This window comes from Aythya ferina, assembly GCF_964211825.1.
Source record: "Aythya ferina genome assembly, chromosome: 2".
Classification (NCBI taxonomy): Eukaryota; Metazoa; Chordata; class Aves; order Anseriformes; family Anatidae; genus Aythya; species Aythya ferina.
Genome location: NC_140297.1, coordinates 105499754 through 105526018, shown reverse-complemented (window position 1 = coordinate 105526018; position 26265 = coordinate 105499754). Strand labels below are relative to the sequence as shown.

Here is a 26265-nt window from a genome sequence, read left to right as displayed (position 1 = left end):
TTGTACAGGGAAAATATGAGGATTAGAAATAAAAACTGCACTGAGACCATGGATTAGCATTGCAATGAACTTGAGCCTTAAAATGGATATGATCAAGTGTGTCTGCTGTAGTATACTTTGTTTGTTTGTTTGTTTTTTGTAATTGACTATGATGAAAATAGGATCTGATCCCGTATAAGTAAGAAATGGACATTAAGGTTGTTGATAAAATATCAAAAACAGATTATTTCCAAGGGGGAGGGGAGACAACAAGGGGAAAATTTGAGCCAAGCTACAGATTTATATGTACTCAGAATAAAATGGGGGTATTTGCATGTTATTTGCAAGTATTTTTGCAGCATTCTGTTACTGTCTTGCTGCTTTATAGAAAGATAAATGAAAAATAAAACAAAAGTTTATCCCTGAAGAATGCAGTAAACAAATCTTTCCTGTATTTGCAAATACTGGTGAAGACTGACTAATTGGCTAAGCCTAATGGTCTTCAAGATCACCTTGGAGAGGGGTTGTCAGTTTGAGATGAGCGCTGTGATGGAGCTGATGGCTTTTCCTTCTTGAATAGACCTGCTCAGGGGAGCTGCTGATCCCCACCACAAGGCTGTGGAGGCTCACTGTGTAGGCTGGATGGTGACTGAGTGATAGGTCCTCTTGAATTTTGAATAGTCTCTTGAATTTTGTGTAGATACAAAAAAGTTTCCAGTGCTAGTGAAAAGTCTTAATGCCCTTAGTGGACTCTAGAAAGAGGTCTTTCTGTTTCTTTTCACACCAGACACAGGTATGTATGGGAAAGACTGATCACAGAGTCAAGCAAACAGAAAAAATCTCAAAGTAAAGGAGTTCCTTCAGTTGTCCCCATGATGTCTAATGTAATTTTGTTTGGGCTGTCAATTGACATAAGTCTAATCAAATGTCCTAATATCCATGAAGTGATGAACTGAATAACAGATTCTGCTACTAGCATATAAGAATATTGTATTTGCTTCCTTTAGGTATTGGCATAAATAGTAAATAGTTAAAGTGCATTGTTTCAGGCTTTGCCTTAAGAAGATGGAAAGATAATTGCTGGATAAGCAAAGGACTGAAAGAGGGTTGAAACTCAGCAGATGAAACTGGTTTTGAACCAGTAACAACCTTTCAATCACTCTGGTTTTAAGGTTGTAATCTCCTCTGGGCAGAGAACACTTATTCTACATTTCGTGCTGCTCTGTGAACAGACTTTTCTGTCCTGTATGAGGCTTTGGGCAGGGAGGACAGACCTTTGACTGTGCCTTACAGCTCTGTTTCTTATTCTACATAAGCTGATCTGCTTTCATTTTTTGCTGGTATTCTGCTTGGCATTCTTTTTATGAAGTGTTTTTTTTGTTTTGTAAAGACCTTTTTATCCCTCCCTTCCCCGCACCAATGGAGTTTTATTAGATTGTATGGCAGCCTGCCATCTTCCCTATTAACAAAGCTTTTTCCCAAATAAACATGTTCCTTGTGTACACTGCCTCCTATTTCTGATTTATTTCCCATTCTTAAGCTACAATCTACAATATTAAAAATAATACGCAGACAGATGTTTATCAGAGGTTGAACAGGGTTTTATTGTATGACTCTGGTATTTGTGGTTTATATTACTTTAATCTCTGGTAAAGTGTGCACCTCCCACCCTCCCCAATTTACTTTTGCCTCTTATTACCATTCCAGCAGGTGATTATGCCCTTTAAACATGTTTTCTTTCAGGTTGTTATGTGTTGAAATTGTAAGAGAAGTATGAAGAAATGTGATGACATATTTAAAATGAAGTTCTTATTTAAGAAATTAAAAATTAGGCCTTTATTCTAGAAATCCAGATTGACCTGGAGGCAGGGATTTTCACCTTCGATTTATGTTACTCCGACAGGGTATTTGATCACCCCCTGCTGGCTGTGCTGGCAGGGTTGCTACCAATTCACTGGATTGTCGGAGAGCACCTTTACATGCTGGTCTAGTCCCAGACATCGTTTAGGATTTGATTTTATTTGTTTGAACTGTGTTGCTGCAGTTTAGTGGTAACAATTTTAGATCACTGGCTGTGCATATACTTTTTTTTATTATTATTATTTGAATGGACGGAATAGAATTATGCCCCTGAGTCAGATAATCATCTCAGGCCTGTTAAATAAAGAGCTGTGACATGCATCATAACAGTGGCCTAAAACACCATATTTTTTCAATATGACACTTTGTAGCTTTTTTTTTTTTTTTTTTTTTTTTGGCCTGTGGTTGGACTTACATTACAAAAGCAAACAGCACCACTTAGCTATAATTAAAAATGCCCTACAGTGAGTGGGATGACAAAACAATAGGAATGCTGCTCATATGTATGAAGTCAAGTGTAAATGAAGTCGAAAAGAATTAAGTTGAACGCAAGGATAAAATTATCATGTTGGATAGGCACAGAAAGTGTAAAATACTCATACACTGCACAGCAGATCTTGCATTTCACAATAAAAAAGTGATCAGAGGATTTTTTTTTTGGTATCATGAGGCAAATTTCATCTGTCACTGTTACAGCTGAAACATCGCCTTCAATTAATGTTTTTAAATGTATATATTCATATATTAATGGGTATTCAAATATAGAGAGTTTATAGATAGAAGCTATACAAACCTTGAACATGTGAGCAGCAATGTGCTTGTTTATACTAGATGCATACAGTTTACAAAAATAGGAAACGTACATAAGAGTGTTCTTCGTATTCATTTTTTCCAAGGGAGTCTAGTTCTACCTTGAATTATGTTTATTAAAACTTTATTTTGAAGAATCAGTACATTGGCAAGATGCACTTTAAAATTATGCTGCAGACACAATTATAAATGCAGTAAGCCATAATTATGAGGAGGGCTGTGTTTTTCAGCTTCCAGTAGCTGTCATCTGCTTCAGGTTTAGTTGTAGTCAGAGCCTTGCTGACCAACCGACTGATGTTTCAGTAATTGCCACTTGAAAATGAAGAGGAAAACTGCCTAGCTTTGAAATGTTATTTATGAAAGAGTGATCATGCTGGCTTGTTTTCAGAGCTGGAGCTCTTCCCCCTCCTCTTGTCTAGACAAGCCAAGTACACGACTTTGTATTGATAAGAGGTCTCTGGTGTCTCATTAGGCACATCAGTCTAGTCTGGACTGGTCTGGATTTCCCTGACAGCGTTTGGAGGTCATTCCTGGTATTTTGGGACAGAGCTCTGCAGGTTTATTTACTAACATCCACTTTGACAATACTCTTAGTATTTGCTTTCTACTATCTGCATCACGCTGACTTTGACCTACCTTGATTTAGAAGAAAGGGTTCATTCCGGTTTTAGGAAAAGCACACATTGTTTGAACACATTTACTATGCAAACTACTTTAAGGCATTGAATTTGAGTTTACAAGTCACAAATACCTAATGTTCGCTATGTTCCCTGTTTGTAAGTGTCTGTATTTTTCACTGAATAATATGTTTAATTCATTTATTCCATTTCTATAGCGCTTTTTCCTTCATGTATTTCTTTCAGACTTCAGAAGAACACAATTACGCAGGTTAAGGTTTGTAGTGCTGAGTCCTCCATTAGGTGTTAAGTTTTGCTTGGTCTACATGAAGCTACATTGCCATTAACATTGGTATTTGTGTCAACAGTCCTTTTCCTAATTCAATTTAAAGGAACCATAACTGTACAGAGAAGTCTGTACATTCCTTCAGATGCTTACAAAGGTTTCGTTGGATGGTTTTAGACTTAGAACATGGACAATGCTGTCTTGTGTTGTCCTATGTGTAATGTCAACTAACTGCCATGGTGAGAGAGAACATGGGAGAGGGACTGCTCCTTACAACTGCTTCTGGGCTTCAGCAGGGTCTCGTGTACCTATTTTGGCTTTTCCCATTTCTGAGATGTTCCATCACAGTCTTCTTGTCTGGCTTCTTTGGGAATGGAGCTTTTCTCTTGACCAAGCTTCTACAGACAGGCACACTGGGCTCCTCCAGAGATATTTGTATTTTGTATTTTTCAAGACTGAGCAGCAACCCCTGGGGTCTCAGTTGCACTTTCGGGAAAACTGCACTCATCAGAGCCTCCATGCAACACAGACATTGTCAAAAGCTGGCACTCTCTTGGGTTTAGATGCTTTTTGTTCTCGGAAGTGATTGGTTTTGAAGCTGGGAGTTGTAACAATTGAGTTGCTTTTGAATTAGGTGTGTGTTGTGGGTTGGTCCTGCTAAACACTGCACAGCCCCTCAATCCCTGTCCCATTCTGCTGCAAGATAAGGGGGAGACCAGGAAGAGAAAAAGCAAGGAAAAAAAAAAAAGTTTTGTAAGTGAAGGAAAGAGGGAAAAAGAGAAAGTTTTGAGGCTGGGGAAGCACTGCTCAGCAATAGCCAAAATGCTGGTGTGTTATCAACACTGTTTTGATCACAGATACAAAAAACAGCACCACAGGGGCTGCTGTGAAGAAAGTTAAGTCCATCCCAGTCAGGCCCAGTACAGCACGATAGCACGGCTTTCTTGGCAGATAGATTTGGAGTGAGATAACAATGCGAGGTCATTTGGAGATTGAGCATTTTACAATCAACCGAGAATTCCTGTGGCATAGGGAGCAACTATCCAGTTGCTGCAAGGGACAAGAGGTCTGATGAGTCTTTTTTTCTTTTTTTCTTCACCTTGGTAATGGCAGTGTTCATGTGTCTGAGGGAACAAGCATCTAGCTGTAAAATTTTGCAAGAAAAATAGATGTTCAGTCTGTTTTTGAATCCAGTTTTCAATGCAGTCTGTGATCTGGGACAGAAAAAAAAAAAAAGCTTGAATCACAAATTCTTTCCTCTGGTTAGTCCTCTTATAGTAATGTTAGTTAAAATACTGCATTTTAAGACTTTAATAGAGCTACTAAAAATTTACTGCTTCATTTGGTCTTTTGTCTGAACACTGTGTAATCTGGTGGCAAATAGAAACCCAAAGTTCTTAGCTTTAATTGCTTCTGAGTTGACATCTTACATTATAAAATGCTTGAGCATTTTATATCAGTCATGGGGGAAATGTGGAAAGCTCTACATTAGGACTCGACGTGAAGACATGGGAAAGAATTAAGAAATTGTGGCCAAAGTAACATGCCACGTGTTCTAGCTTCAAGCAATATGGTGCTTGATATTTCTCTTTCGAATAGAAGCAGCGTGTTCTTTACTGCTGTAATTTTCAGAACATCGCAGGATTTTATGGTAACTTTATAAAGTTTTACTCTGTCGTTTGAGTTATTTAAAATATCAGCAAAATTTGAACCTTTTCAAGCCAACTTTTCTTATCTTCTAAAGCAGCTTTATGCTTTTCTTGTTCCAGTTTCTTACTTTCTGAACTTGCCAAAAAAATTAGTGGTGTGTGCTCTATCAGATCGAGACCGATCTTTTAAGTCTTCTTTGCAAAAGTAAGTGTTAATAAACTTCATAGTTCCTTGGGTTTCAAAGGCTTGCTCTCTTCGGTCAAGCCCTTAAATGGCTCTTCAGTTCTTAGTTACTGCAGAAGAGAAGAAGGTGACAGGGAAAAACATTTTGCTTGTACAATATTTGATTGTACAATTTATTCTGAATAGTTTGTAAATCTTGAAGAGTTATTAGGCAAATACTTTAATGATGTTTAAGTGCAGTTTGACCAAGTGTGATAGAAAGATACATTTTAAATGCACGGGAAATGCTTGTTTTTCTTATGTAGCATTTTATGGCTTTTATTTATATTCTTAAGTAGCATTTTATGTGTTGTACATCTTGATGCATATATTTTACCGCAGAAGCTCCTTGCGGGTGTGTGTACCAAGATATCATGAATACTTGTGATGAAAAGTTTTCCGAGTGAAGTCTGCAAATCACTCTTACCTAAAAGGCAAATATGGTACAAAAAAATATTCCATTCCCATTTCCAATTTATTTTCCTCCCCTTCACAATTACTGTGCTTATGTTGCATGTCAAATACATGTGGGTACAAGTCATGCCTCAATAACCGTTCTAGGGTTTTTTTTAGCATGACAGCTCCTGTCGTCTCAGTTCAGAGCAAGTCCAGTCCTTGTGCTGTTAAGATTAATAGGAAATCTCTTGTTGATACTATTGAAGATGAACAAATGTTATGTCTTTGCTGGGAAGTATAAGAGATCATCTCTCTTAGAAACAGCCAACCCAAACTGCAGCCCTTGGGAAGCCCAAGTTTCAGAGAACAGCACTACTTTAAATAAAATACTTGTATTTCTTGGTTTTAGTTCCAGCTACTTTGCCATTACTTCTGAATGAGAATCACCAGAATTTTTCAGCATGCTGGAAGTGTAATCATTAAATTATAATTTGTCTAGATAGAATATGTCTTCTATTCTGTGTGTAGTGTATTTATCTTTGGAATAAGCGAAGTGAAAAAGCTTTTTATAATAGTGTTTATATTTCTGGGAATATGTCTTGATTATATTTCAAATGCTTACTATTAAGCTTTGTTTCTAGAGGTGACATTTAAATGATCAGTTTAGCTGAAGGGCAATGGAATTTTAATTATTGACCAAGCAGATACTCCTGGTATATAATGCCATATTTAAATGCTGAGATATTACCATTTCAGATAGAGGACAAGTAAGTCAGACTGAAACTATGACTGACTGGGCTCTGAAAATTAAAGAAAAACATCCTAGATGACTAGGCACTAGGCTGTAATTCCTATAAAGAGCTACCACTGGTTAGCACTTACTGAATCTTTATCAGTGAACAGGCCAAGGGTGGAGGTTGTCCACCCAGGTCATACAGAAGTGGGTACTTCTGTCAGTGTAAAATTTAAGTGGGACACAAGGTAAGGAGTTTTTCCTTGATGTTGTTTTTTGAAGAGATGGAGATAAGTCCAGTGTGGTATCTTACACAGGATTAGTTAGGCTGCCTGCATCCTTTTGCGCAAAAGGAGAAAGGGAGAGAAGTTGGAAGGAGCTTGAGTTAACCATGTTTTTGTTTAAATACCTGGTCTCAGAGGTGGTTTTCCTCATGCCTGAACCACATTTAGCGGAAATTATTAATTTCCTTTTAATGAACAAAATGTAGAATGTACCGCATGCCTGTGTATAGCATCCAGACACAGTATAGAGGTTTTAGAAGTTTACTGACTTTGTAAAGCAAACTGGCGTGTGGGAGTTCGATGTGCAGACATGGAGTGCGTGATTGTAATTAGTTGGGAGACTGGCAGATTGGCTTTGGGAAGGTAGTTAAGGAATAATTGTCTGTGTCTGGACAGGATTGTTGCTTGTTACAAACTACACTATTGCCTTACAGCTGGTGCTGTTTTATATTGCACAAGATTTATTTATTTTTTAAATGTGGGATAATGATTATATTTATTCATAGTGCTGTCTTGCCCCAAATATGCAAGGTGCTACACAAACATATCTGAAAATACAGTCTTTGTCCTAAGTGAACTGATTGTGATCAACGTGAACTAGAAAAAGTATTGCCTGTTTTTTAAGAAGTTGAGTTTTCCCAAAAGGGAAATCTGGTTTATTAGTAGATTGATTCTAGTGATCTGAAGTCTATCACACATCGTCAGATATAATTTATGCTTGCAGTGCTTACAAATACTACATTACTTACTTGGGTGATGAAGTGTGAAAGACCTATCCACCATGATGGCATCTACTTAAAAATATCAGTTGCTTTTAATATCAGTTATTCTAGCTAGTGAAGAAGGTAAGCACTGATTTCCTCACAAATTTTTGATTTGCTTTCCTTTTTGCCTTTCAGAGTGCAAATTCACCTGCGCCAGTGGTAAATGCTTGTATCTTGGTTCATTGATTTGTAACCAACAGAATGACTGTGGGGATAACAGTGATGAAGAGAACTGTCTGCTTGTAACAGAGCATCCACCTCCAGGCATCTTTAGCTGTGAGTACTTGCTCTTCGTGTGCATCGGTGAATGTATGTATATGGAATATGTCTGTTACTTCAGAAGTCAGCGTGTTCAGGAACTTGGTCTGCTGTTTGATCTCTGGGGGGGATGAGACAGGAAGTAAACGCTGTTTTTCTCTGAACCAGCAGTGCTATATAATATGCTTTCTTCAGGTTTCTAAATCTGGAAAGTTGTAGTCATGTGGAGGGAAGTGGAGGAGTTTGTGCTGCAGGTATGAGGTTGCAATTGTATGGATTGTGTGCGGCTTCTGAAAAAGAAAGCATAATATTGGAAGTGATTAAAAATGTTTCCCGAGTTTCTAAAAAACGTTCTGTGCTTTGTGTGTGCGTAGTCTTCATATAGTATTGAGACTATTAAGAAAGTTGTAATCTTTCTAGTCATCATTTCTATGAACTGAATATATTTTATTAGTGTTGATATCAGCACCGTTTGGAAGGTCAGTGAGCTTTTGTGGGTATATATTTAAAATAGCTTTAGTTGTTATTCTTTTGGTGTATAAATATCTCAGAGTGACAGAGTTTATCACCAGAATTCCTCTCTTAGTACGTTACCCTCTGTGATGGACACTGAAATCAAGTTTTGATTTTGTTTTTGCATCTTCTGCAACTATTTTTAAACCACGGTTCAGCTTTCTGGATGGAGGATAACTTTTCCAGTAATGTGTCTGGTCTATAAGTACAATAGAAGTGCTGTTACTGTGATGATTTCCTGTTATACATCAGGGTACTGTGTTACGTCAACATTTACTTTTAAAAAGATTAAAATTCTGCTTTTGGAGATGCTTTACTTAATGCAAGGATAGCAGAAACAAGCATTGCATTTATTAGGAAGAAGACAATTTGTCACATGCTCCCTAACCCATTTCCTTCCAGCTAGGGTTGACAATTGCTTGCCACAGATCAATAGGTCCACACTATGGTCAGTGTCTAATGGAGAAACTTGTGTATGGAATGAGGTATCTGGCACTGCTTTCCAATGGTGTGGTGCTGCCAATAATGACAGCTCTCGAAAATCTGTTTGAGTTCTAGCTGTGACTGGGTTATGAATATCTGTGTTAATTGTGTTGTTATTAATAATAGAGATTACAAGCAATATGTATCTGTAGTTTTTGTATTAAATATATGCAATATTAAATGTGATCACAAGAATGAATTCATAATAGAAACTTGTTAGGTGTTGGATATATTCCCTTCCTTCTCTTCCCTCTAACCTCCAACTTAACATATTTTTAAATGACTGATCTTGCACTTTTGCTGTGATTTCAAACATTTTGAAATAGTATTGACCTACATGTGTGTATATATTATTTCATTGTATTTTGCTTTTGGTTTGGTTTTTGGAATGGAAGTCTTGCTGAAGCCCCGGGACTGGCTTTAGACTTGGGTGACAGGTCCAGATCAAAATGTCATGTGTATTTCTCCATAAACTTAGTCTGGCCTTGGCTGTTGACTTGTTTAAAAAAAAATATGCCTTATAATTTGTGGATGCTAAGCTGGAAGCATATCTTTAAAGTACAAAAAGAGGGATTTTCTGACTGAGATACTGTGCAGCTCCTCCATTAAGAAAGCAAGTCAGCACAACTGTTTGGCCAAAAGGAGCTCTGAAAACCTCTGTAGTAGCAGATGGAGTGAAGGACCGAGTATTGCTTTGGTAACAAGCAGCTGCTGGGGCACTTATTTTGGAAATCTTGGGACAAGCTTGTTCCAGGGTGACATTACAGGCAAGAGAACGTAATTGCATTGCGTATGAACATTTATTTCCTTATTTGTTGGTGGTAATATAGTCAGCACTGTAAGTCCAGACCCCAAAGTCTCTGCAGCCTCATGCAGTGCTCGTGGTGACCGTTGATGAGTGTGTGGATGCATTGTAGATGGCTGGGGGATGATGGGGACACCCTGTGAGTTCTTTCTTGGAGTCCAAGTGGTCCATTTGAGCTCCTAAAGCCTCATTGATCAATTCATTTTTCAGCAAACCTCTATGCCAGTGGTAATCGGGCTGTAGTTGCAGCAGAAGTAGCACTGTGTCCTGGCCTTCTCCTCAAAGGCCTTTAGAGTCTACAAATCATTTCTTGTTAGATCCAGGGTTGGTAAACTTCCCAGTATTCCCTCGAATTGCCTCTCTCTCCTGAGGCATTTGAACAGCTCACTGATGTGAAGAAAGGCAAGCGGGAAAGGGAGTGGTGCAGGTAATCTGGCTGGTGGTCCCCCCTGTCTCAGGGAAGATGAAGTTCATCTACAACAAACCTGACAAAATTTGTCTCTAAGAAGCCTTTGGCAGTAGGTTTCCTACTTCTTCCACAGGAGCTGAGGTTGGTGTTATTTGTTTCCTTCTCATGTCGGCCTTTTGCACATGTGAGGATGGTTCCCCTCTGGTAGATTAAAAAACAACAACAATAATAATAATAATACCAAGTTCTTTCACTTAAATTGTTTCCTTAAATCTGTTAATTTGTTAATTTTATCCAACTCTTTCTAAAACATGATGTACAGAACTGTAGTCCTGCTATTAGAGACCTCCCCAATGATGAGAGAAGCAGAATAATTACATAGACTTGTTACGTCCTTCAAGAACTGTGTTTGCTGGTTTGAAACAACATGGCAGATTAGTAGATTGTAGAGGAAATACTTGATTTATTGTCAGGAGCATTCTGAAGTCTTTAACTTTTTGCTTACCTTGTGGCAGAATGAGCATTTCATTATTTGTTGCGGTTTTGGATATCAATAACGAATGTACTTTTTCTTTGCAATAGGGACTGTGCAACAAGTGCTGGTGAAGGAAGAGACTTCTGTTCTAAACCAAATTTAAAAAAAGAAGTAAAACAGTGGTCCTAACGGTGGACCAAAGATAAAAGAATAAAGTCAAGCAGAAAAATAATACAATTATAAACAGTATTTCAAAGAAATGAGGATTAGTGATATTTATTATGTTGAGCATATCAGAATGTCTGTTCTAGAAATGTCCTAGCTGATGAGGCTGCCTTCCAACATAGAAATACATACATTGATTGACTTCTAATTAGTGTCAAGAAGGTAACACAGCACTGTAAAAAGAAAACAAAACCAATAAAGAGGAAATCTAAAGCAAGAATTTCTAGGCTGGTCAGTGTTACATATCAACTCTGTTCTTTCATCTTCTTGATTGTGTGCAGTTCTTGAATGGGCAGGGAACTGATGAAGGAGCAATGTCTAAGCGTATGCTGGTCCACATTGCCTGTCTGGATTGCCTGTCTGTTTTTTGCTGGAACTGCTGTGTTCTTTACATCAAGCAGGTCAGCCCTAATGTGGTATTCTTTCCCATCTGCAGTTTTTTCAATGAATCTCTTTCTCCCACTGTATACAAAACTTCTATTCTTCTGTAGAGACAATACTAATCTCGTTTCACAATAATATATATACTGCCCCCAAACAATGTCTAAATAATTTTTCATACGGAAGCCCTGCTTCAGTTTATTTAAGCCGTATGTGCCATGTTAGTGGTAGCCTATATTTCCAGGCTACTGAAGCATTTCTCATTTGTGTTCTTGCCAGCAGCCAAATCCAGAATGTCTCATTGTAGCTCATTGTTTTGTTTAGTGAAGTTGCATGAGCAGTGGTATAGAAAGACATTTTTTGTGGGTGACCTGCTCCCAGGATCTTGTGATTATAGCAGATGCTATTGCATTGTGTTAGGGTAGTTTAAATCTCATTCATTGAGTGTTCCTCCTTGCTGTTCTTACTCTGACTGTGTTGTGAAGGCTGTTAATTCAGTCTTTCTAAATGTTGTTGCTGAACTCAGTAAGATGTCTCACGTATACAAAATGTATATTTCTGCAGCCCTTTATTTTTTTATTAGTTTTCCTCTGCTGACTTGTAGGTAGAGTTTCCTTACGCTGCTATATGGGCAGTTTATTTCTGTATAGCACAGAGAGGCTGGAGGGCAGCTGGGAGAAATCAGCACCAGCAAAAGATGTATTAGCTAATGTGGGTTAGAAACTGATTGCAAACAACACAAGTTGCCATCCAGGAAGTGTCAGTTGCTCAAAATATGTGTTAAGACATCGAAGCTGAATGTGTCAAGGTAACAGGTTAGGTACTGAGTGTTAAAATATACCCTCCCCTTTCCTAAGTGGGGACACCCAAAGAGAACTCTGTATTTCACTACGGGTCGCTTCTTACCAAGGAGCTCATGGCAACTTCTGGTAGGTCCACTTATTGTTTGTATTTTCCTCAGCTATTAATACTTATTGAGATAATACAGATGGCTATTCTTTTAACACTACTTTGAGGTTGAGGCTGTGTTAACTGCATGAAGCTGTGATTGGAAAAATGCAATTAAGAGTAGAATTTTAAACATTACAGATTTGGCCTTGTGGGCAGCTTGCTGCTGCATGTGACCTGCAAAATTTGGACTCTGAGGAATTGAAACAATGTGCCTGTTTCTAGCAGGACACAGTTCATTTGTTAGAGCATTTCCCTTTGTTTCGCAACAAATGATCAGCCTGCCTTGTCCTGCTAGAAGTAAATTAGATTTTGAAATGGAAAGTGTAGTCTGTTGTCTCTTTGCAGGCTGCAGTATTGAAGTCGCATCTAATTGAGTAGCATGGAGATTTTTAGAGATGGTGGAGATTTTAGGGCTTTGTTTGGTGGAAAACAGTGCAGGTCATCTTTGCTGTGATCTGTGTGTGTTCATGGGCATGTTAAATGTAAGTATTGACATGTATGAAAATTTGAAGAATGATAAAAAAAGAGAAACTAAATCCATCTTGTCGTGAAAATGACGTCTACATCAAATGTCAAGTTGTCAGCATTGATGGAGTTGATGTGGTGTGGCTGTTTTGGCATCGCAGGGTTTGCTGTAGGAGTTCATTTTCCTCTGCGAGGTAAAAGAGAAAGCGCACCACAAATATCTGGCTCTCCCTCTCACCACCCCCACCTACTTCTGTCAGCTCTCAGCTTTGTAGGGATCTGCAGGGGGCTGGAGAATGATTCTGTTTTAAAAACAAAAAGCTCAATCAAAGGAAAATATTTTGTTTAAAGAGACCTTTGGCATCCCCCTCTGACTGTGACACTGAATTTGCGCAGATAAAAACAACCGCTTAGATTTACATTTTGATTGTGCTTCTGCTTTCATGTGTGCTGGGCTGTCCCACTTCAGGTGAAATTTATCCATTTCTTTAAATATTTAGCAGTCTAGCATTGATGTTAATGAAAGTCTGGCACTGCTATTTTGAGAATTGCAACAATGATAGTAATTTTCAGTGTCAGATTACTGCTTCTCAGAGGAAAAGGGAGATGGGAGGAGGGAAGAGAGAAAAAAAAATTGTTTCGGTTCTAATAGAGTTTGTCATCAGCCTGGCTGTGCCAGACAGATGGATCATGAATACTGTCTAGACGCTCTCTGCCTGAGTGGAGCTGTGGTCTCTAAGGACAAGCAACGAGACGCCGGCTTAAGTGACTGGGGAAAGTCAGGACGCGCTCTCCTCTAATCAGATGGCAATCAATGCCGGCCGGCCTCCGCAGGCTGGGGAAAAGGCCCGCTGCTGCTGATAGCGGGTCGATACTGATTTCAGCTGCAGCTCGTCTATTACCAGCCTTTAGGGAGGAAAGGAGAGGCACAGTGTTATGGCACTATTGATTTCAGCTTTATGTGCCCGGGGATTGAGAGAGCTGTAGCTCAGGTGTAGAGCCCCCGGTAGGGGCGTTGGATGGGGAGAGCCGCCAGCGGGCCGTGAGGCCTGCGCGCGGCGCAGCTCCGTCAGCTCTGTTCATCATACCTGCACGTACCTGGGAACCTGCTGCTTGCTGCCTCTTGGTGTGGCCCCCTGGCTCAGAAGGCTTCATCCCTTCTCCCTACCTGTGGCTCCTCATGGCCTGTGCATTAAGGCGAGGTTTCATGAGGTTACATACGCTTTGGGAAGGAGGAGCACGGAGGACAGTGCGCCATTTAGTGATCTCTGGCACTGGTGCTTTTCTTTGTCTCTAAACACGACGACTGATAAGGCAATAAAAAAATCATATGTAGCTCAAGTGATGAGCATTTCTTGACTAGTGCAATACAACAACAAAAATACCAAGTTAATACATATGGTAACTTACCTGAAAAGCAAGGGGTTCTCTGGGTTTTGTGTTATAGAATAAGCTATAACTTCCTTGGTTTTACTTCTGCATATATAACTAAACTCTAGATGGACATTTATTTTATTTTTTACTTAGAAAGCCCAGTTTGTTTTCAGCCTGTAATGTAGCCTTTGTTCTTGAAGTGCTATGAACAGGTCCTGTGCTTTGTTTTGAAATCATTTCATCTTCGCATATTTTTGAAGCACATCATGGAAAGTTGGCAATTAGTATGAGCCTGGACATTTGAAAAGAGGGAAGCATTAAGGTCAATTCTGTGTTTTTCTTACTCTAATATTTTGTCTGTACTTTTAAAAATGCTGTATTTGCTAGTATTTAATGTAAGCGATGAAGTAGACTGCTGGTCCCATGAATTCTGTAATAAAACTTAAGTGGAATTCAGTAACGCTAGAGTTTACCCATTTTTCTTCTGGAGCATTACACTATTAGCAACTCAGACAAGCCAGACACACGTATGTGGCCAATAATAACTATGAAATATGCCAGTACGTCAGGTATTTGCATCTGCTTACAAACAGGGCTAAACCAGCTAAACATTAATCATATTTCTACAGCTAATGAGAAAAGAAATAAAATCTCAGTGCCCTGCAGATGAGAGTGTGGGGATTCCAAGAGCTCTGAAATATGGTATTATTCATTTGTGAAGTGTGTAAGTTGTATCGCCATTAATCAAAAAGATGTAGAAACAAAATTTGCTAGAACTGTGTGTGTGTTCTTCATATGCATTTCATTCATCCCTTATTCAATTCCCGTGAGCTTTTAGGAAACTTCATCTAGTATTAAACATTACATTTTAATCAGATTATATCTTTTATTCCTGTTTCCCTTTTCTATTACTGATTTCTTATATATGTAAAAGAGAATTTTACATTCTTGAAGTATACAGTGTTTTAAAATCTTGGTTCAAAGGCTGATTTTCATGCATCGGAGAGAGTGTCTAAATTTCAGGCTGGAAATCTCAGAGAAATAATGCCATGCATCAGTTATGATGTGACTTTCTAACTTACAAGTGTGCTTGGCCCTGCAAGAGACAGGAGCTCCTTGCAGACCAGTATGAGGCAGGGAAACGGACTCTTGCGTACTTGCAAAGCATCGTTTTCAAGTTGTTTTCTCCACCAGAAGTTCTTAGTAGAAAAAATAGTCCACAAATGCAGGCCTAGATGTACAGAAACCACCATACAGTGTCATTGCATATGCACAATTCTTCTGCTGGAGAGAGGAAGAGAGTAAACTGTGAGACAGTTATTTATTGTCAGATGTTATTGCATGTACAACTAATAGGTGCTTGCACATGGCATCAGAAATCACGTAGAATGGAACTGGGCAACTTTTGTTGATTTTATTTTCCATCCATGTCAGTAAGTATTGCTCATTGCTCCTTTTCCTTCCTGTGCACTTTTATTTGTAGGGGTCACTCTGTTCAGTGCCCTGGGAGCTACTTGGCTAAATCTCTGAGTTTTAGATGTAGTTCTAAAATCTTCCTGCATGAATTTTAAAGACATCATTCTCCATTTCATTCGTTCAGATCTGTTATCACTGGTAAATACTCGCTAGGAAGACTGCATTTGTGTTGTTTGCGCTTGGCTAGTACAAATGCCTACAGGAGCAGTCACAAATTATTCCTTCTATATAGCACTGGAATCTGTTCAAGTGTTTAGCTAGTATAAAGATTACTCACATATTCATAGGTCTTAAAGTGTTTCGAAAAACATGCTTAGAGGTAAATTAAAAAAAAAAAAAAAAAAGTCCGCCCTCCCAATAAACAGACACATTCAAACTGAACAAGTTTCCTTCTCTAGGAATACTAGACTGTGATCTTTGATTGCTTTTCATTCTGCAGATGTATATCTGACCCTTTATCTTCAGATGTAGTCACCATCTTCGTCTCCCTGATGAAATGAGCCACCTTGATTTTTCTTAAGCAGGCTCATTTTCTCCTTCTGTTTTGAAGCTACTATTTGAAGTGGAGATGATTTAGGAGTTTGATTGTGCATTATGGTGTAAATACACACTGCAAATTTTATGTCTGAAGTTTCTGTGTGGCTTAAAATACAACATGTTGATGCTCAAAGAAATCCATGCTTTTCGGTGAACTCCGTGGACTGCCCTGTGTGTGAAATGATGTGTTTCTCTATCACAACAGTGTTTAACTGAAGCATGTTGATTTGGCCATTAGTGTGTAACTATTTTTCTTGGACTGGAAAGTCTGAGAAAGCCTATTACTCTGCAGTTTTGCAAGCATTCAAGATTGGCGCAAGCCTGTGTTGCCCCTTGTGGTTACTCCCTCGCTTGTCCCTGTGCAAATGTTTGGGCAGCCACAGAGGAACTGGGTTGGAGACCTGATCTGGTTCTGATTAACTCTGAGAAACTTCCACTTGGTTTCAGCCAATGTCATGTCTTTTGATTCTGTTCTCAGCTCAGCTGTGCAAGTGTCTGTGCCAGCACAAGGCAGAGGGCAGTACAAGTGGCCACAGGTGGGAGTGCTGCATTCAGTGGTGGTACATCCTCGACTGGTTTAAGGTTTCCATTGAAACTGCAGGGTTAGTCTTTGTATTGCTTTTTAAAGCATATTGCATATGCTTAAAGACCTTTCCCTGAATACAGGAGAGTTTGGGAATTAAGAGCGAATTGTTGCTTTTCCTCTTCTCCCTCATTCTGAAAATCTCAGTTCAAGATACTCTCATTTGTCACGTTTTCTTCCAGAGAACTGAAAGAGAAGAGCGAAGCACCAGAATTTAGAACAGGGGGTCTCTCATGAGCATTCATGGATTTGTGTTTGTTTAGAATGAGCCTATGCGAGCAGAACGTAATATAGCATTTATTTTCAACAGTAAAGTCCAGTTTGGCTTAAGACAAGGTGCTTTATTGGAATAATGTTAGCTAGTTAAATGAATTCATAGGAACAGCTGTCCTGGGTCAGATCAAAGCTCAGCTAGCCCAATATTGAATCTGGCAATGACCAATTGCAGATGTGAAGTGAAAGAGTATAAGTAAATCAGACATACAGTTATGCTTTTCCCAGTAAACCTGCTTCCTTGGAGGAATGCTGTACTGCTCCTCAGGAGGAGCACAAGATTTCTGCCCTTCGGAGAGAATTTGGTATTTAGGAAGGGGAGGTAAAGAGAAAATGCCTCTGTTTTATAAATATAAGAACACAAGGAGATCCATCAACCCCCTGCAAGCCAGTAAATGCGAGGGCATGTTGGTTTCTTCTGTTCAGCATATGCTTTTCATGTTAAGGCATTTTGAATATAGGACACGAGCTTGAAAGTGATGAATTCACTACAACTTAAAAGATGATTTGCTTGGGTTTTAGTTATTTTGTGAGGGACCGATACCCTAAATTTCTGTAAACTTACGTTTTGTTGTTGTTTGTTTGTTTTTCTGAATAATGTTTTTTTGTTGTTGTTTTGGTTCAGGATTTGTGGACTGCAGTTTGTGGACACGATTTGTGGACATCTTTATTTAAGAGTTCATTTTGTGATGAAAGCTGGCTTAAATTTGGCCTGGATGCTTGAAAAGCCAAATGCGCACACACAACCTACTGCATGTACAAAATGCAGTTGTCACCCATGACTGTGTAGCACACAGGTATCAGGAACCATGGGAGTATGTGCGTCTACATTACAGCAGACATGCCCTCATTTTTGCTTTATTCACATGGATATCTTATGTAAGAAGGGAATACAGGGTAGTTTGCATTAAGAAAAATACCAGTAGCAACATGGAAACATCTATACCTCCTTGGCTCCATGAAAATGATATGGATTCTCTCTCTTTGTTTAAAAATACCGATGCTTTTAATCTCAGGGTTTGGATTAAAATCGAGGCAAAAATATGTTTTTGTGTTCTGTTTAGCCCATAAATGAGAAAGTTGACCAACTGTTTATACTAAGCCATTTTAAGGAGCCAAAGCAAAACAGGTCAGGAGAGAAAGTTGTTAAGTTACTTTCTGTCGGTGATGGATGATTTTGTCTAACTTGTAATACGGTCTGTGTGGATAGAGAGAGATGTATGTAGCACAGCATTAGTGCAACCATACAGATAAGATCACAGCTTAACTTATCTTGCCAGCGATATCGCTATGCCAGTAGCTTCCTCTTCCCTTCCTCTCGGATTTCTCCCCCTTCTTTTCTTCTGGTTCAGTATTGCTGTGTAATAGGTTCACAGAAGTAAGACATTAAGAACCTGGTGGGTATGGAGATAATAATGACGCACGATGTGAATACTGAGTCTGGCACCTAGTAGCACCTTGATAGAAATAGAAAGCTGTGATCACAGTATTAAAATATGCTAACAAGCTGAAGGAGCTAATGGGCTGATTTTTTACAGTGCAGATGTTCATCCGGCACTTGTGCTGAATGCAATAACAAATGTGTGGGGGCTGCTGGCGATATTATTGTGTTCTTGGCAGCACAGTTCTCCAAAACAATCTTTCCTTTCTTCTGTATTTTACCAAGATTTAGAATGTTCTTTTTTTTTTTGTGGTCTAAGATAAAGAATGTGTGTGTAAACAAATTAGTGTGACTAAGGCTGGTTGGGCTAGGGTTGTGTTTATTCAAATACAGGGTCCTGCAAGAACGCGTACGTTATCATCTGTTCTAGTGGGAACTGGCTTCTCAGTTCTTGGGTAGTTCGTGTTCTACATCTCCTGAATTTCAGGTAGTTCTATGTTAGTTCTTAAACGTAGCTCATTTGGCCAGGAGAAATGTCACGCTTCTTCACATTCTCTTCCTCGGTGTGCAGTGCTTTGCAGCTAATGCCAAGAATAACACTGTGGACTTGCAGAACCTTTCAGCTGTTTCAATAGGAAATGATTCTGACGTCTTTCCAGTTGACTGAGATATTCCTGAAGAAGGGACTGTTCCTACTGGTCAGAGATTTGCTAGCCCACGGCTGGAATCATTATGTTGCAAACTTACTCTTTTTTTGTTGCTGTTGTTCTCAATGACAAAGGTATACTGGCTTGTTTGTTTTAATGACTGGGATGAAAGGTGTATGTGGCTGTTGTTTGTATGAAGCTGTGGCTCTCATTGTGAATATCTGTTACTTTTGATAGGTCATTGCAATGGAGAAGATCAGTCAACTGGCCATGAGTATTGGTGCTCGCTGTGCTCCTCCAGCAAATGCTTTGCCATAGACCACAGGTTTCAAACTGTTGTACCCTTTTTACAGGCCTATTATATAACACATGGGAAAAAACAAATTCCCTTGTTGATAGAACTGAAGGAAGGACTGAAATGATACAAAGAACGGAAGAATTGGTGATTGGTGTATAGGTCTTGCCAACAAATCCAGGTTTTCTGGGCACCTCTACAGCAGACTTCCTGTTCAGTCCTGAAGAAACCTGTATTCTTTTTCTTCCTTCATCGCTTTATTTATAAAATAGAGATGATTATATTCATCTACATTGCAGAATTAATAAAAGACAACACAAATTTTATATGGTTGAAGAAACATGCAAAGAGATACTAAGCTGTAATAACATCAGAAAAACAGGTATTATACTGGAAGAAATAGTCATAAGCTGACAGTGAGAATTAAATATATGTGTATATATATATATATATATATATATAAAAAACAGGATGTGCTTTATGTTGTTTGTTAACTTTAGCACATACTGTCCAGTATTAATAGGCTTATCTTTAAGTTTTCAGTTACATGTCAACATCTAAGAGTGAGGAAATGGATATGCTAAGTAGACTCCAAGAAGGTACCTAAATCCATTTGCATTAAAATGTGATTAGGGGCAGAAGAATAGCAGTTTCATCAGTCAACCATAATTCTAAAATTGGGGCAGCGTATCTTAAAAAATGGTGAACGTAATGATATTTGGTTGCGTGGTCTAAGTTAGTGAAGTCTGAAGAAGAATATCAGAAAGATTTAATCAAATGAGGTCAGCAGTCAACAGAATGATGGATGAAATTCCATCTCGATTAATGCAAAGTAATTCATACTGGAGGGCAAAGTATGTGCTATTAATACAGTTTATTGGATCCTAATTAATTGTGCAATTTAAGGAAAAGGACCAAAGTATCACTGTGGAGGGCTGAATAAAGACCTCTCTGCAGAACATAGTTGTGGTCAGATAAAATAGTTTGAATCAATAAAAGTAGGATGTGAAATGTTACGATGTAGTTACATAAATCAACACTTCACCTTTATCTGGAATGTCGTGTTTAATTATTGTTGCAGCACAGAGGCATGCCGCAGATGTAGAAAACGTCGGAAAACAGCAGAAAGAAGTTGTAAACAAACTTTGATATGAATAGAAACCAAAAAGGTTGGAATTGTTTACTTTTGAGTGCAGATAAATAGTGGGGAAATAAAAAAGTACACAGTACTACGAGTGATGAACAGAAGGCGGGTCAGGAACTTAGGTTGTGTCATAAGATTAAAAGATCACTCAGCGCAATTCAAAGCTGATAAAATTTTTTTTTCCATATCTCCTGAGACTGTAGGCGTCATTACCGTGTAATGTTGTGGATGCAGGAATTTAACAATATTTAAAGAGAGGAAGACTCTGAACACTGAGTCCGGTTGTGTATCAGCTAGCCAGAGAGTAGTGTTTAGGAAATGTCTCATAGGGCTGAGGTTTCAGGCTTTTAACTGATTTCTGACTGTAAGACAGACTGAAAGCTTGAAAAGCAGACGTTTCCTCCATCTCATCCAGGAGGACAGTGTGTGGGCTCCCACGGGAAATGTGAACCTGAAGTCCCCAGTAAGTTGCTTTGAACCGTGACTGTGTGCAGCTACGATCCGAGTCCTGCTGTGCAGTTTCCCTAACTCAAACGAAATTTCTTCCATCGCATTCAAGCTTTCTTTCATTTCACGCAAGCAGAAATCCGGGCTGCTCTTTCATAGAAGGAGGATAACTGGCTAGGCTGGCACACCAAGTTGCTTAACAGTGAAAACTGTGGGATCTCTGCCAGCCCGTGCTGGATTATCTATTGCAAGCCAGCCACTGCCCCGGGAGGGGTGGCCAGCAGCCCGACGGATCCCCGGCACAGGAGAGTAGGCTGACGGGAACCGTGTACTAGGAATTGAGAGGAAGCCAGCTTAAGCAAGCAAGGCTTAGACTGAACCGTGTTGCAATATGGACTGGTATGTGATTCTTTGAAGCTTCCGACAGCCCTTCTGGCCATGAGGCTCCCGTAGTTAATAAACCAGACCAGCAGAAGTGCCTGCTCTTTAGACATAATGTACTGAACTCCACGCATTAATGTTTGATGCTAGTGGCCGAGATTTGTGGAGCCTCTCGTCTTGCAGCAGGTGACAGCGATTTCTCTGCTTATTGCAACACAAGCTGTCCATTAATTAGGACTTTGGGAGAGAAATGTGTGTAGGCTGTGAACATGCAGACTGATGCAGAGAGGTGGGAAACAGATGTGTGGCCATATATGCACCAGCCAGCTATTACTCAGATACCATCCGTGTGCTAATTAGCTGCTGGAATGTTGAACAACATTGGTGCTCGTGTGATTAATTGAACGCAGCCCTGTGCTGGGTTTTCACACTTGTCTTAATCTCTACACGGTGCCATAACTAACACGCTTCAATTAATATTGTTTTGAAAGTGAGGTCCCTGTAACTTCCCTGTTACAAAAGATTTATTTCTTGGTGAGGATTACTGTAACTGTAGGGCCGTCAGCGTTTTGGACCCTTAGAGGAACGATATTGGGTTAATGCTGCAGATGAAACCTGACTCATCCATTTTGCATCCCGTCATGCTAATGCACCCAGTCGGTGCCATGTCAACTCTAAGCATTGCACCCTCACTATCTGATCCTTGCCTTCAGTGAAGAGCAGCTGATTTCTGAATTGCCACAGCTGGGTTCAAATACATGGTAATATTACCTGTATGGTGAATGCCTCCTTAGGAAAACTGTTGCAATTTATCCAGAGTCCATGTTTTACTATTTTATGTCTCAGAGTATAAATACAAATACTAGTGTTTCCAACTGCCTAACATCCAAAAATAAATGCTCACAGACATATAACATATTCTAGAACAGTCATTTTTCTTGTGTGAAGTCCAGATCCATGGCCCATTTCAGCCCCTGCCCTTTTGTTGTAGGAACGTGCAGTAAGAGCACAAGTAGTGCTGCAGGACTGGGGACATAAGTTACCTCCTACCACATCCTGCGATGTATTCCAGGTAAAAGGAACTTCTGTAGATCAGAAAGAGGGACTCCAATGGTGCTGCTAGAACGTAAAAGCAGAGATGATTTTTCTCTGATCCCGTTTCTGGTTTTGTCAAATGTTTCTTATGCTTTCCTGAAACAACTTCCTCCTTTATGCATATCAAAAAGCTTGTGAATTAGAAGAGCGCTTTTAATCTTCCAGGTAACTGGGGAAATACTCCTTCTTTCCCTCCTTCTTCTCCCCCTCCTTATCTTCCCTCCCCACAGAATACTAAAACATTGTTTTTCCTCCACAGTTGAAAGGTGTGTCTCACAGAATACAGATGAGAGATTTGGCTAGCAAAAAATAAAGCAAAACAAGAGGCATGGCTTTCAAGTACAAATGGGGCTTTAGAGATCTCTGTTGGAAAGCCTGATTCCTACACGAGCACAACTGTTTCTACATATTGCCTGGAACACTTCAGTTGGCCACACTTTCTATTACGGATTCTAAAAAGACATCATTTGTCAAGTTAATAACTGTGTACAAAAATGTTTATGCATAATAAAGATAGATTTCAGAGATCTTTGAATGGCACCCACAGACATTAAATTCTGCAGTACTTTGCAATATACTGAGCCTGATTAGATGATGATAATAATTAGGGTTTCTCTCCCCCCCCCCCCCCCCCCGCCCCTATTCTGCAGGACTAAGTGAACCTAACTGCTTGCTGAACCATATCAATCAGATTATTTTATTTATTTATTTATTTATTTTAAATTCTGGTCTCTGGTAAGGTTATTTCAGTTTCAAGACTTCACTTGCAGAGCATGTTTCACGACAATGATGGTCTTTGACTCAAAAAGAGCAGTAACATGCTTTATAGCATTTTCCACCCAGATGCCTATTGCTACTGCTTATTGTAGGAAAAAAAAATATATATATATATCTTTTAGACATATAGAAAGTGAAATACAGACTGTGTAGGCTCTTCATAGAAATTCCTTAATAATGCCATGTATAAGCCACATTCAGAAGGTATGCTTGTCCCTATTTTCAATGGCAGTTAAGTCGCTTAAGTAGGACCCAGACGTGCAAATATCTTTCTATATGTGACTACAGTAGCTATTTAAGCTAAGGATTTAAGTAGACTGAATGTAATTATCCTCATTGCAAGACACAGGAGAGAAATGCCATAGGATTTTGTAATAGCGACGAGTGGTCAAGACATTACCTTTATGCTTTGCTAGTTTTACCAGCTGTGTCTCATTCCATTATTCATACATATATACATAGACACACACCTCTCTTTGAATTAATGATAGCTGTCAACTAGTGGGCAAAAAACACACAGCTCCAGAGGTGACTTTCCAAAGAAAATTTGATTTCAGAGTGGAGCCACCGATTGCCAGAAATCTGCAGATGTGCTACGGACCTTTCTGAGGTTTAAATATTTAGCTATGTTCATCAGGTGAGTCTGAAAAAGAAATGCAGTTGTCAGGGTTTTCTTAGCTGTTTATCTATTAAAAAAAAAAAAAAAAAAAAAAAGGAAAAAAGGAACATAGGAACATATGTGTTCTGCCTTGTATTGTGTGTTGAAAACTAGGATTTTTAAATGTTACTCATAAATGGACAGGTATAGGTAGGTGATGATACAACTTAACTTGGATTCCTAGACTCTAGGAATAGACTGTTTCAACTGTTTTTGTTAAAAACAAGCAGCCCCCACTCCCAAAAAATCCCCACAAATTTATATTCCATGTGACATATTTCGTCAGTTTCTGCCACAAAGGTACAGAAACATGCTCTGCCTCTGCAGTAAAGCACAAGATTCTGAGGCAGAGCTTGCTGACCATAAAGACTGAGACTTTTAATTGAAATGAGAGCAGCTATAAATATACAAGTCTTTGAAGACTTTAGCATGGTGTTGGCTTCTTTTCCTTCCTTGGTAGAGAGCTAGGATAGAAGGTGGACTTCTAAATGTATTTGGATATAAATAGTAAAGCATTTAACTCTTTCAGTTGTGTGATATTTCTTTTCCGTGTGATTGAATCACTCAGCCTCCTGAAGGGATCAGCCCTGATCTCTGAATCGAACCGCTGGCCTATGAATCATGTCAAATTTCATTTAAGTTTTTAAATGGAAATGGGAACATCTTGACGTAGCAGCCTCCATTTGATTCCTTCGCAGGCTATTTGCTGGGCCTGCTGGCCCTTGGCAGCCACACCGTATTGAAGGTAGGCATCGATAAATCACGTTGGATTTAATGGAAACGAAGCCCTCAACTTGCACTGCAGTTTTACACAATATTCCCACTGTTTATAGGAGTACTAGTATATTTTAATAGAGCTGCTCATTTGTTACATTACATATTCGTAATGTACAGGGCCTGGAGGAGATCCATTTGGCTGACCTCAAAAGCCTTGAGACCTCAACATAATGCTGCATTGGAGTATTAAGCCAGTGACAATCCGTAGAAAATCCAGCTGGGCTTGTAGGTGTGTCCATGAAGGATGGAGAAACACAGAAGGGCCAACACTGGTTCGAGAGGGAACAGATCGGGTTAGATTTGGTGGAGAGACTGGAAGACGGATAACTTGTGGGAGGCAGAGCAAGGCTGCTTGACCAGTCAGTCGGTGGGAAGAAAGCAGGAGGTGTGGCAGATGGTGGGAAGAAAAGGTTGCTGCCTTTCCCAAAGCCATCACCCCGCCTTGTGTGCCTAGCACCATCTGAAACTCACTGTGTGCACCCATGTGCCCATCCTGTTGATGGTCTTGAAGCTGGTTTGTTATAGCTGCCTAGGATTTTTTCTTGCTGTTTCTGCAGGAGTCATGTATGTAAAACCGAACGGTCAGCCAGGAAGTTTGTGGCGCTTGGTTTGCAATCAGTCGCTCTGAGCGTGCATTAACAGCAATAATGTGAACATGCAGACCCTCATTTATTCAAACGTATGGTATTTAGGGCTCCTGATTGTGCCTGCTATGTTTTCACAAAGAAAACAAGTAGCAATAATTCATTGTTGTTAAAAACCAGTAAAAGCAATTGGGAAATTAAATGGTACAGGATTAGAGTCATAATTGCTCATATAGGGTGTCTCAGCTCAGGTTAGGGGTGAAAACAGACCTCATTCTTTCTTACGTATCATCATTACTTTCACACTTAAATTAGACAGTCATTAAGACCATCTATAACAGGAGTTGTTCAGGGCCCTTTGATAGGGTTGCATGGGAAGAACCCTGCACTGAAATCATGTGCATTGTGAACGGAGTCCAGAGGAGCCTGCTTGATTTAGCCCTGCTGGATATCTAATTATTCATCTTGTCTGTTTCTTTCGTAAGGACTAAATATAGAGAATATTCACAAATGATGAAAGAAAAAAGAAAAGGAGTCTCAAGCACTGAGCGTATCTCAGACCTCTGGTTGAGTGGCACATTTCCTAGCAGCAACCTGGCCATGCTCAGGTTTAGCTGCAGCTCTCTTGGCTCTGCTGACGGGGCCTGAGGAAGATGCAAAGGTGGAGGTTATTGCCATCACTGGTGATGTGGAAGGTTAATTAGCATGAATGGGTAGGAAAATGTGGTTTAATGGCGTTTGTGGTGATGGTACAAGCTGCTTCACATCTTCAGTTATTTCAGCAAGTAGAGTACAAGGGTTTACTCTTTTAGTTTTAAAAGAAATTGAGAACTGGACACACAACACATCCAGAGAGGTCTTTCTAATCTGGACATCCAGGATAGCAAAATTAGTACCTGGTAGCACAAAGGAGGGCTCTTTTAAAACATTTTTTGAAGCAGTTAACAGGCATGACAGCAAATCCATGTATTGCTTAATTCCAGGCTGGGAGAGAAGGATGTAGGGAGCTGCTGGTTGCAAAATAATGGTACGGAAGCTCTTCGAGGACAGATACATTGGCAACTCCGACTGACCCTGTACATAGATGTGCTGAAAACAAATCCTATGCTGGTACCAGTTGTGAGGAGCTGAATTCATGCTTTTAAGCAGAAGTACTGAACATAAAAAATGGTTTCCTCTCCCTGAGTCCCAGTGACCGCTTCAGCCATGCCTTGCTGAGGAACGCAGTGTGAGGTTTGGATCAGGCCTCAGCTCCCTTCGTTTAAACCAG

The 26265-nt window shown here is 39.5% G+C and overlaps 1 protein-coding gene across 1 annotated transcript in view; it reads left to right on the top strand.

Annotated features, from left to right (window-relative positions):
* The window catches only part of LDLRAD4 (low density lipoprotein receptor class A domain containing 4), a 273896-nt gene that overhangs the window by 131780 nt on the left and 115851 nt on the right, over nt 1-26265 (top strand). Inside the window, exon 4 of the mRNA XM_084511073.1 lies at nt 7737-7877. Coding sequence (XP_084367199.1) covers nt 7737-7877 — 141 coding nt within the window. The remainder of the gene's footprint in view (nt 1-7736; nt 7878-26265) is intronic.